Below are 12,510 nucleotides of genomic sequence, written 5' to 3' on the forward strand. Positions count from 1 at the left end.
TTGTTTGTTGTCATTTTCCTTTGTTCTGTGTTCCAAAAATATATATTTTTTTTACTTTACATGTCTGTGCTTGCATGGCTTTTTCTGGTGTGACGCCAGAGCTATTATCTCCTTTCTTCCCCCTTCTTTCTGAGAGAAGTAACTGCAGCATCATCTCCCTCCTGTCCCTTCTCTCATAGGGGATTTCCTAGTGACTTCTCTATTGCTGTTTCACTCTATTGACTCTGTTGCAACATTGGCACAATAGGTGAGGATGCAAACAAAACTCCATTTAAAGTCGTAGTCTGGGATGTTATTTAAATTCTTTATTTTATTTCAATCATATCAGTTACTGGATTTTTTTTTTTTTTTGCTTTTTTTTTGCAACCCAACAAATGATGAACAAGTGTCTCTGTAATATCATCTCGATAAGAAAGTAAGTCAGACCGTGTCTCTACTGACAGACGACCAGAAATACACAGGCTCTAGAGAGGACAAGACCAATAAAATACAACACCAAAGAAAAGTACAGTACTTGGTTTTGCAGTGAAATATTTGGCACCAGCCGTAGCACAGTATCAGATAGGAGGAGACGAGACAGGGACAAGCAGAAGCATACACCAGGATTTGGGGGGGGGAGAGTTGCCGGGGTCGGAGAGCACACAGGGTCCTGCAGAAAATAATTATTAATGACAGTGAGGACGTCTTTGTACAGTGCACCAGTGAAAGTAACCATCAATTTTACCCAAATTTTACATGAATATTGCTGCTTATGATCCGACACATGGCTTCTCCAGCTGTGGCCTATCCGGATCTCTTATTGACTTGACCTGCAAGTGCTTCCTAGGGGATTTAGTCCACAGAGCCACATATTGTTTAGTGCTATGCCAGTTCTTAAAGGGGCCATTAAAGCTAAAGTCAGCAGCTTAGAAAAGTGCATCTTAGGAAAAAAAAAAAAAAAAGCCGCTGGTATCGATCACTCGTAAACATGGACAATGGATATAGTGTAGTGACCGTGATGGAGATACAATAGATTTTAGGTTTAGGGTCCCTTTAAATGGAAAAGTCAGCAAATTCATACCATGCACAATCAAGGGGGGGAAAGAGTAAGCCAGTGTGGGGGTCATTGCTTCAGCATGCAAGGGTCTCCAAATTGTAGCCTGTGGCTGTCAGGGCATGCTGGGAGTTGTAGTTTTGCAACAGCTGGAGAACTACAAGTTGCAGCCCCCGTGCTGTAGGGGACGCCAATCAGCAGACGTAGTAGATATGACAATGTGGTCCTATGGGCTCTCTGGGCATCTGCTCCATTTTGCTAATGTCTGACTATAGTGGCTAAATATAGGGCCGAGCGCAGACCACTCCAGTTTACCGCAGCAGATTTGGCTCAGGTGTTCTGCTGTCTGATGAAACTTTTGTAAGGACCTATGACAGCTGACGGAGCCATCTGCAGTGGAGGCTCTGGAGACGCTTTACAAGGCCATCTGTCTGGCAGGAAACCATACCATGCTGACGGAAAGAAAAGCAAAAAATAAAAGACTGAAATATAATTTTTTTTTTTCAAAATAGCGCCATCCTTGTTTAAGGCTGTGTCAGGTATTGCAGCTCAGCCTCAGAGAAATTAATGGAACAAAGCTGCAACACCAGTAACAGCCTGTTGGTTAAGGTGGCGCTGTTTCTGGTGGGAACATTTTTTTTTTCTAATCTTGGACAAGCCCTTTAAGGCTTATTCAGAGACCTCTTGACTCTGACCCTGACTGCAGTGTTAGAAGTAGAGGTTTGGCATACAGCATTGACTTCCTCCACTCAATCTATAAGATGCTTAAAGGGGGTCTCCACTTTTTTTTTCTTTATCCCCTGAAAATAAGCTGATCATAGAGAATACCATTGCTGGGACCTCCAGCGATCAGTTGAAATCTGTAGAGGAACCCTACAGCAAGTGTTCAATTACCCTGCAGCAAGTGTTCAATTACCCTGCAGCTCTACCGTAGTACAAATTAAGTATTACACAGACTGTCTTTGTAACATATGGACATGTCGGGTCCTCCAAAGTGAGAGACACTCTTTGTGGCAGCCCCCCACTTTGGTTAATAGATGAGAATCCTGAACTGCGGACCCCCTAATGGTGAACTAGAAAATGGGTAATGGGGATTTAATCAGTACTATTATAAGAGGGTCAATACTTTAACCCTCTAAGAGAACGTCTGAGTTATGGCGTCAACAACAACCATAAATTGCCCCTTGGGTATTTTTTTTTTATATACAATGCAGTGATCCGGGACCCCCAAATTTGTTACTACAGAGAAAGGGAGGGTGCAGCGCAGCCCTAGTGGTGGTGCAAAGTGAAGCTATAGACATGCGATGGGCTCCTCTGTGAAGATGATCGCCATTGGGTGGGGGTCTTTGGAGCCCTTGGAATATATCGACCAATCAGATTCCGTTTTTTTTTTTTTGAAGTCACTGCTCTCACTGCCTTAGTTTAGACAGTGAGAGCCGTGATCCGATTGGTTGATATAAAAAAAATCACTTCACTTCCCATCTGCACTGGTCGGTACACGTGAGGCCCCATGTCTTTTTATAGAAATCAGCATTTATAGTAATGCGCGATTCCAGTCACAATTATCTCTTCATGGCACCAAAATTATCTAAAGAATCAATTTTTAAAGTTCAGTAGATAAATAAAATGCAAAATTCCCTTAATCCAGCATCTAATAATCCAGAAAGTATGATATTTCATCACTTATTTCCAGCAGCTCATCTTTATGTTGGGCTTTCCTCCTGTTTAGGTACTTATATATACTTTTATCTCTGGCCATCTAATAATCTAGAAAATCTGATAATCTGGCATTATACAAAGGATTGAATGAATTCCTATGTAATTGTGATGATGACTGACTCACATATTCCTTTACTAACAGCAGCTGATTTTTGAGTAACATTTTGTTTTGTTGGTTCCCAACCCTGACAGATACATTGTACTTATTTTTACCACTCCAATATATCCGATAATCTCAGATAATTCCTCCTAATGCTGGGTTAAAACAGTACAATTCCTGTAATCCAGCATGCTCATGGCTGACAAGGTGCTAGATTATTGCAGGGGATTTATAAAGTTAATACCCACAGCTAATATCCACTTCCCCAGAGCCAGATGGATAATTTCCTGATAATCTGGCAGAATTTCTGGACTGTGGGAAAACAGACAGAAATGTATCAGTACATGCATGTCTGTGATACATATATGTATATAGATAGAATAAAATTCCTTTAATCTGGCATCAATGGGAACTGATAGACCCCAGATTTACAATATTGGATTTTATAAAAATGTACATAAAGCCTACAAGATCTGGAATTTGTTTTAAATATGTTAGTGAGCGACTTTTTATCCTACTATGGTTAAAAAAAATTCCAGGTTTTGCAGAAAAATGCTTTTTTTTTCTATTTCATGTATCAAAAATCTGCTTTATAAAAAAATAAAAATAAAACAAATATATGTGTATATATATATATACTGTATACATATATGTGTGTATATATATATGTGTGTGTATATATACTGTATACATATATGTGTATATATATATATATATATATATATATGTGTGTGTGTATATATACTGTATGTGTGTACGGTATATATGTGTGTATATATGTGTGTATATATGTGTGTGTGTATTTATATATATATGTGTGTGTATATAAATATGTATGTGTGTGTGTGTGTGTATGTGTAGATATATACTGTATGTGTAGATATGTGTATATATGTGACTGTGTGTGTATGTGTATATATGTGTGTATATACAGGGTGGTCCAAAAGTAGGTGGACAGAAAGTGTAATTAGGTTATGAAGGGGGAGATTTATCAAACACTAAATTGCAGCCGCCTGTCTGGATCGTCCTCCAATAAACCATGAATTAGACGTGGACGATAAGCTTTCCACCCAATAGATTTCAGGATTCGCATGATAGAAGCTCGTGAAATTCCCAGTTCCAGAGAGGCTCTTCTGGTGACTTTTTTGGATTCTGAACAAATGTTTCAGCAACAAGTTGTTTCTTATCTTCTGTACAGACTGTTTTGGGTCGACCAGTTTTTGGAGCATTCAGGATTGAGCCAGTGGCATTGAATTTGTCACGAATGCGGTAAATGGTTTGTCTCTTTGGGGCTCGAGTACCAAATGTTTCAACCCAATTTGCTCTAACGGTTTCAGCATTTTGAGATTTCCAATACTCTGTTAAAATCCATTTTCTTTGATCTGTATCTAAATTATTTGCCATTATGTGTTATCTGAATTATCTGTAAAGAAAACAGATTTGGGGGAGATCTATCTGTGAAAACTAGATCTGTGAAACTGGCTCAGTTTCCCTTAGCAACCAATCAGATTCCACCTTTCATTTTCCAAAGAGTCTGTGAGGAATGAAAAGTGGAATCTGATTGGTTGCTAAGGGCAACTGAGCCAGTTTCACTTTACACCATGTTTGATAAATCTCCCCCTTCATAACCTTATTACACTTTCTGTCCACCTACTTTTGGACCACCCTGTATATATATGCATGTGTGTGTGTGTATATATATGTGCGTGTGTGTATATATTTATATGTGCATGTGTGTATATTTATATATATATATGTGTATATATATATATATATACACACGGTATATATATATATATATATATATATATATATATAAAGATTTACTGGGATATTTGGAGAAATAAAGAAATAAAAATGTTACGGGTCTCAGAAAATGGCAACACAAACCAATTTTTTTTTCATCACTTTAATACAAAAAGTAACTATTCAAGTTTGGTATCACAGTAATTGTACTGACCTGGAGAATCATGTTGAAATTTTTTTTTTCTGATTTTATGATACTTTTGACATTTTTTTTTAAAGAGAATCCGTCAGCAGTTTTGCCCCATGTAATCAGACAGCAGCATAGTGTAGGGACAGAGACCCAGATTCTAGCATTGTATCACATGGTTTACTGGGTGCAGCAGTTGTGATAGAATCCCTGCTGCAGATCTAGCAGAACTCAGAATGTTGAGATGAGTATAACTCCGCCCACACCACTGATTGGCCGCTTTCTGCATACACTGTATAGCTACCAATCAGTGCTGGGGGGTGTGGCTGGACCAGTAGGCACAAGTAGGCACCTAGTCCTGCAGTGATAATCTCCTGCTGATAAAACACTGATTGTGTTGAAACAGCCTAATAAGTGACACATTGCTGGAATCAGGCTCTCTGCCCCTACATCATACTGCTCTCAGATTACACAGCAAAAACCTGCAGATAGATTACCTTTAAAAAACAACCCTGACCTAGGTTATTTAGATGCAAAGCTAAACTCAGTGACTGATGGATTATCAGATGCCGGATTAAAGGAATTTTCCCATCATTGCCCTCTCTTCTTCTATTTACATAGATAATTCTCTTCTCGGTCTATATATAAGTTACATTGTACATAGATTTGGCGGCACCGATCCGCAGGACATATATTCAAATGACGATGACGAGGCTTCATGAACGTCACTAAACCTTCTGCCGCTATTAACCCTTACGTCGTCCCTCCCTCCCTCCACCCCTCTCTCAGCTCTCTTCCCCAAACATATAAAGACACAGCATTCAGCACTTCTGACTCTGCCATTATATAACAAGTCAAAAAATTTTTTTTTGTTGTTTTTTTTTTAGTTACCCTGTTGCGAGAAGTTCGTAGTGATCAATGTACATGTAAAAATAACCAATAAATAGTTTTTTGTGGCCCGGCTGTACAAAAGGCATTTGCTGAGATCATCAGGCCCAAGCACGGTGTAGCCAAACATCAGGCCGTCAGGCTAATAAGATATGTACAAAGTTGCTATTCCCATAGTCATGAAAAATCCTCATTTTTTTTTTCGGTGGAGGGCAGGGGAGGGGTTAATTCCCCGTGGGATGTGGGACGGCGGCGATTCATAAGAGGTATAAATGCTTCGATATTTTTTTTTTTTCCGTCTATACAAAATTGAGACAAGTTTCGTGATCGGTCGTTGCAGCAGCCTCTTGCGAGGGAGGGGTAAGAAAGAGTAAAAACCCAGCGGGGTGGAGCAAACGTCCCGGTTTCCTGTGAACTTTGTCCATCCTCGGTTGCAGATGAGGAAAAAAGGATCGGATGTTAATGCCATCGCTGGTTATCACATAGCAAAGAGGGGTTTTGGGGAGGGAAAAAGGGGGTCTCATAGTTGCGGCAGTGCAGGCACCGTCTTGGTGGAGGAAGAATTTTCTTCAAGGCTAAGATGAAGATTTCATTGGATGGGTAATTCAAGGCAGTGTGGCGGAGGATGGCAATACAAGAAAAGGGATAACGATACCAATAGGGTAGGATGGTGGGTAGCCTGGAGACATTCCTGCGTTGGTGAGGCTAGCATGGGTCCCCTCAGGGTTCATTTACTTTATGTCCTCTGTTAAAACAAGAAAAGAAAAGAGTATTTGTATTGATTTTAGCATTTTGGTATTTGCATCTGTATTCTGTATAAATGGAAATCACCTTTAAGGGGATCTGTCACTTGAAATGAATATGCATTATTTTTACCTGGTGTAAATGCCGCTGTTCTCCTAAATCCGGCGTTGTTTTTCTTTTTTTCCTGCTCCTCTCTGATCCTGAGATATGACCCTCTCTTCCCTGTATTTAAATCCAGTCTTGTTACTAAGTGGGTGTGGCCTCCAAGTCTTCTCTGGGGGGTCTTGCTGAAGACCACGCCCATTTAACGAACAAGACCAGATTTATATACAGGAAAGAACGGTCCATATCTCAGGAACGGAGAGACGCAGGAACAAAAGAAAGACATCGCCGGATTCAGGAGAACAGCGGCTTTTACACCGGGTGAAGAAAATAAATATTTATAGCGAGTGAGAGATCCTGTTTAAAGTCTATGTATCTCTGCACTATTTTTTTTATATATTCATCCACTTCTTATATTCCTATGAGGCTGTTAGTTGAGATCAGGAGACACTAGGTTGGTTCCAGCATTGCGGCTCATATATGGATAAGTGAATGCAGCCATAGAGAACTGTAGGGAGGCAAATAATTCAGAACTATACAGAAATAACGTAGAAACCACTAAATACAGTTTAATAGAACAACCACAGAGGCCACGACTCGTTCTGGGCGGCTGACTCTTTGGTCAGTGCATTTGCCTACAGCAGGGAGCCATCTATTACAATCTGGACCTGGGGCGGAGATGTTATGGGTGCAACCTGTGCGGCCGCACAGGGGCCTAAGAGGTAAGGGGGCCACTACCACCTCCAAAGCAGGTGGAATTGTGCATTATGAGGAGATATTGGGCTGTAGGGGGCCCATATTCTGATCTTGCACAGGGGCCTCCACTCCCTGTGTCCGCCAGTGATCCGGACAGATGTAGCAGTGCTCATCATACCGGCATTGTGGCCCTATAGCAGGAAATTACAAAAAAATGCAATTCTGTATCAAAACCTGTAAAGCGATTTAAAGCCGTAACAGCCGCGAATCTGAGTGACAGTAACATAACAAGATCTTAAGATGCAAAATAAATGAAGAACGCAGCATAAAAGGCAGGAAAACATGCCCAGAGGGGTGACTCCAGGACAAACTCCATCACTCCAGAATAGAATCCATCTGCAGGGTGCTATTCACGCGTCTGGCCACTGTGAGGCGCTGTTAGTTTAAGTGTAAGGACTAGAAAGAAGTCTGCAAAGTTTTGGCAAAACTTTCTGCGCTTTCTCCATTATTACAGGTGTACTTTAAATTGCGTTGCACTCTTGGCTGTTATCCTTGCAAACAAAGGACAAATCATCTAATCTGTTGTGGTTTTTTTAAATCATATAAGAAACAGACAACAGCAGAAAATATGGTTGTCCTCTGCTGGACCCTTTATTATTATGGACCTATTATTGTGTCAGACCCGCTAGAGGATCCTCTCATATGATTAAAAAATTGTCTGCAGTGGAATGGGGAGAACTATGGCCCCCACCTAGCAGCAAGCCGCCTCTGTGGTACCGCACCATTGTATATGGCATCATCTCAGCTCTTTACCTTTGTTGTCTGCCTTAAGCTCTTCCAGAAGCAAATCATTCTGTCTGTTCCCCAATACGAAGGCCAGGAAGGAGAGAATGAGGGCATTGAGTATCCCAATAATGGCCAATATGTAGGCCCAACGCACGGAGCAGTCTCCCAGGGAATATTTTCCAGTCTTGTCCCCGCACATGTCCCTGATCGTCTCTGCGTCCCATCCATCTGGGAATATCATGCAGGCGAGCACCAGGCACACAGCTAAAGAAAAGCAACAAAGAAAGTGTTAGGAAGCAGGGAAATTATCACAATGTATTCACAACGTATCCTGCGCTGATCCTGAGTTACCTCCTGTATTATACTCCAGAGCTGCACTCACTATTCTGCTGGTGCAGTCACTGTGTACATACATTACATTACTGATCCTTTACTGATCCTGAGTTACATCCTGTATTATACTCCAGAGCTGCACTCACTATTCTGCTGGTGCAGTCACTGTGTACATACATTACTTATCCTGTACTGATCCTGAGTTACATCCTGTATTATACTCCAGAGCTGCACTCACTATTCTGCTGGTGCAGTCACTGTGTACATACATTACATTACTGATCCTGAGTTACATCCTGTATTATACTCCAGAGCTGCACTCACTATTCTGCTGGTGCAGTAACTGTGTACATACATTACATTACTGATCCTGAGTTTCATCCTGTATTATACTCCAGAGCTGCACTCACTATTCTGCTGGTGCAGTCACTGTGTACATACATTACATTACTGATCCTGAGTTACATCCTGTATTATACTCCAGAGCTGCACTCACTATTCTGCTGGTGCAGTCACTGTGTACATACATTACATTACTGATCCTTTACTGATCCTGAGTTACATCCTGTATTATACTCCAGAGCTGCACTCACTATTCTGCTGGTGCAGTCACTGTGTACATACATTACTTATCCTGTACTGATCCTGAGTTACATCCTGTATTATACTCCAGAGCTGCACTCACTATTCTGCTGGTGCAGTCACTGTGTACATACATTACATTACTGATCCTGAGTTACCTCCTGTATTATACCCCAGAGCTGCACTCACTATTCTGCTGTTAATCCTGCGGTACATTCTGTATTATGCATTCACGACTTCAGAGATGTAATCACATGTCATTCCTTTCTGACTTTTTAGAGTTTGCTTTGATCATTTCCATTCTGTAAAATTATTCTTTACACCAGGCACAGTACACTCATATAATATATGAAATATATAATACTCACACCGCATTATTGCATCTCGGTTACACTGTTAGGTATATAACTGATAACAAGCATTATGAATGTAGCTCTGAAGTACAGTACCGGACACCCTTTAATTTCCTGTTATGTAAGTCAGTCTCATCTTTGCATTTTTTGTATGTTTTGTCATAAGATGCAACTTTGGGTCTAAAGAAAGGGGACAATTTTAAGGAGTCAGAGCGGAGGGAATAAGTTTGCCGCCCAACTCTCCTCATTATAATGTAAAGAGAGCTGGTATGCTGTTATTACAGCTTGTCCCCATTTACTTCAATGAGGTGCAATACCAGACACAGACTATAAACAAGGGTGGCGCTATTTATAGACATAGCACCAATGCCAATCATTATATTCTAATAGGAAGAGGTTCTGCAATTGCTGAGTAGTTTTAATCTTTCCTACACACAGGACCATATTGTACCCCCAGTCCCCATATATATGTAGCACCCCGAGGGCTCGGCTGCTACAGGGGTATTGCACCTCAAACCAGAGGTGTGATGTTCCACTCCCGGGTAAGGATGGAGTGTGGACCAGGACTCGTTTAGCTGCATGCACCACACACACCCCATTTCCGAGGGACAGGTCAACGGTGCTCCCACGAGACAGGAGTGCAGGCACGACCGACTATGTCCCTGCCTGGAGTGGGGAGGGGGAGGAAAACCCAGTGGAGTAGGAGCAGATAGGGGTGGGTCTCTGGGCATAGGTAGGAGCCCATTGGTTGCTAGTCACCTGGGCTCACACATAGAGGGAGGTATTTAAGGTGGGCACCATCTTAGGACAGGGTTCAGTTCAGTCAGGAGTTCAGCCAGAGAGGGCTGACAGGGAGCTGTGGCTCAGTCTGGGCCCAGCTCCAGAGGCAGGCCTGGAGTGGAGGCCAGAAACAGCAGAAAGAGAAAGGAGAAGGAACAGGAAGGAAAGTAAGAAAGGAACTGGAACAGAGGAGAAAGGAAGCAAGGAACACAGAGAAAGGCCCAGAGACACGAGGACAGAAGGAACCCCATATGCCCAGAGGACATACAGGGTGAAGGGTTGGCAGAGCAGGGTACCGGAACCCAAATTGGTGGAGGCAACAGATTCCTCAGCCAAAGACTGGAGGTCGTCACCACATCTTGGTGCGACCCCCCACTACATCCACCAGGAAAGCATACCGCATAGGGTCAGGGAAACCGGAGATAGGTTTCGCCAACAGAAGGCCCGAGGAAGCTGGACAAAGGTGGGTCACTGGTGGGGACCGCCAGAGAAAGGTAGAGAAGGGAGCCCTGTGCCACGCTCTGGAATTGCCTGGGAGTTGACCGAGTCCCTCACCTGGTGGACGCAGCACGGCTTGTGCCGTCATCGCCTGCAGGATTGACCGAATAACAACTATGAGTAAAGCATTGGAAACTGCAATTACAAGTCTCTGTGTTTCATCGCCGCACCAGCACCATTAGTACTGGGACGCTCACACCATCACTCCCACCATCTTCCACACTAGCTGCCCTGAGGCAATACTTCTCCCGTGGGGAGTTATTCCATACTCGGCTGCGCAAATTACATCCGCCTCAGCGGTCTGCAGCGCAGCGGCGGTCCCCACTGACCGCAATCCACGGGTGGCGTAGTCGGACATTTGTTACAACATTAAGACTGCCACTGAATTGACCACCCTGGGCACGGACCGGGTCGCCGCCACACAGAGACTACAACCCCCAGCATCTTACAAAAGGCCCGGCTCCGGGTATCCCCTGCAAAGCACAGGCCCAGGGGGCGCGTCAACTTTTGGCATAGTCGGCAGGATCTTTACCAACCCGCCACAAGCGGGTATTGCGTGCCTGAAGAAGATTGTGCATGTACCTTGAAAAGAAGTCTCCCGCCATTTCCAGAAGTTTCCCGCCGTCCGGAGTCGTTTCCCGCCATCCGGAGCCGATTCCCGCCATCAGACGCCATCTTGGACCGTTTCCCGCCATCTTCATTCGTTTTTCCCGCCCTGGCAGAGCGGACGCCATTATGTGCACACCAAAAGACAGCAGGAAGCCGCCTCCCATCGTGGGCCAGGTCCCAGAGTGGCGCCAAAGAAGGGGCCCGCCCCCAGCAACTATGAGTGCAGCAGTGGAGATGTCCATCAACGTGGGGGGGCTGCCCCTAAAGATGATTGTCAGCAGATGCCCCCAAGACCACCCCCCATGGGGGCGGATAGGAAAGAAAACTGTGGGGCCGGGCGCAGCCTGGATCAGTCTGGACCTGCTGCACCCGGAGATGGAGGGAGCAGCGAACCCCACCAGCACCCTGGCCCGCAGCCTGCTGCAAGCTGAGCCACCCTGCAGCCTGACAGAGTTGCTAGCCCAGCTGCCCAGGGACCCGGACTGCGCGCGCAGCGCTGGAAGATTTGAACAGACGGATGGTCCAGGCACAGCGGGATGTGTTTGCCGGGTGGAGAGAGGAGATGGCCCGGCAGCACGAAGGCAGCCAGCGGAGGACCCCGCCGGGACCGGGCAGCGTGCTTACCGCTGGGCGCGGAGAAGAGGGACCGGCAGCTGCAGACGACGCCGCGGAGGAGGCCACGGAGACCGAGGCAGGTAATGGGGACGCCATCACCCCAAGCCCTGGGAACACCAGCCTGCCCTTACCCTCCACTGCGGGACCCGAAGCCCCGGGGACCGTACCTGACATCATGCCTCCACCGCCGCCAGCTAGGCCTCAGGCTGCAAACGTCACTGTCACGCCCCGCCCTGTGCCCTCTGAACCCGGGCGCCGTAAAGCGGGAGATGTCACAGGCCGGGACGCAAGGCCCAGCACACCCGGGCGCCGCTGCCTCACCAGCACCCCCTACCTTGGCGGTGCCACCCCCGGGCGCGACCAACAAACGACCACAGGCCTGGTCGCAAGGCCGAGTGCCCCCGGACGCTGTCACCTGCCCGAAGCCCGTGGTGCCACCCCTGTGTGCGGACCTCTATGCACAACATACCAGCCCGGACGGGCTGCCCTTCGAGTGGCCACCGGAGTTCGTCAACCCCCGTCTCCGAAGAGAACAACCCCTGAGCGAGCCTCTGATCCCGGCTACGGAGCCCGCTAACATCGCTCCACCCCCGCTGGAGGATGCCCAGTTGGCATGGGATCCCACCGGCGAGAATCTCATGGGGTTCACCCAGGAGACCCGGGCGGAAGCAGCCCATTGCCTGGACTGCTGCCGTCAACAGCTGGCCACCTATGAAAGGGAGCGGCGGCAGAAGCGCAT

At 45.3% G+C, this 12,510-nt stretch overlaps 1 protein-coding gene across 1 annotated transcript in view; it reads right to left on the reverse strand.

Annotated features, from left to right (window-relative positions):
* Window positions 1–4,583: 4,583 nt before the first annotated feature.
* LHFPL4 (LHFPL tetraspan subfamily member 4) overlaps window positions 4,584–12,510 on the reverse strand; it is a 154,137-nt gene continuing 146,210 nt past the window's right edge. Inside the window, exons 2-3 of the mRNA XM_073644791.1 lie at window positions 8,029–8,265; window positions 4,584–6,418 (exon numbers count right to left, since the gene is read on the reverse strand). Of these exons, the coding sequence (XP_073500892.1) occupies window positions 6,405–6,418; window positions 8,029–8,265 (251 nt within the window). The 3' untranslated portion in view covers window positions 4,584–6,404. The remainder of the gene's footprint in view (window positions 6,419–8,028; window positions 8,266–12,510) is intronic.

The sequence above is a fragment of the Phyllobates terribilis genome, unplaced genomic scaffold, assembly GCF_046119375.1.
Source record: "Phyllobates terribilis strain yellow unplaced genomic scaffold, ASM4611937v1 Scaffold_8__6_contigs__length_399053987, whole genome shotgun sequence".
NCBI classification, from domain to species: Eukaryota; Metazoa; Chordata; class Amphibia; order Anura; family Dendrobatidae; genus Phyllobates; species Phyllobates terribilis.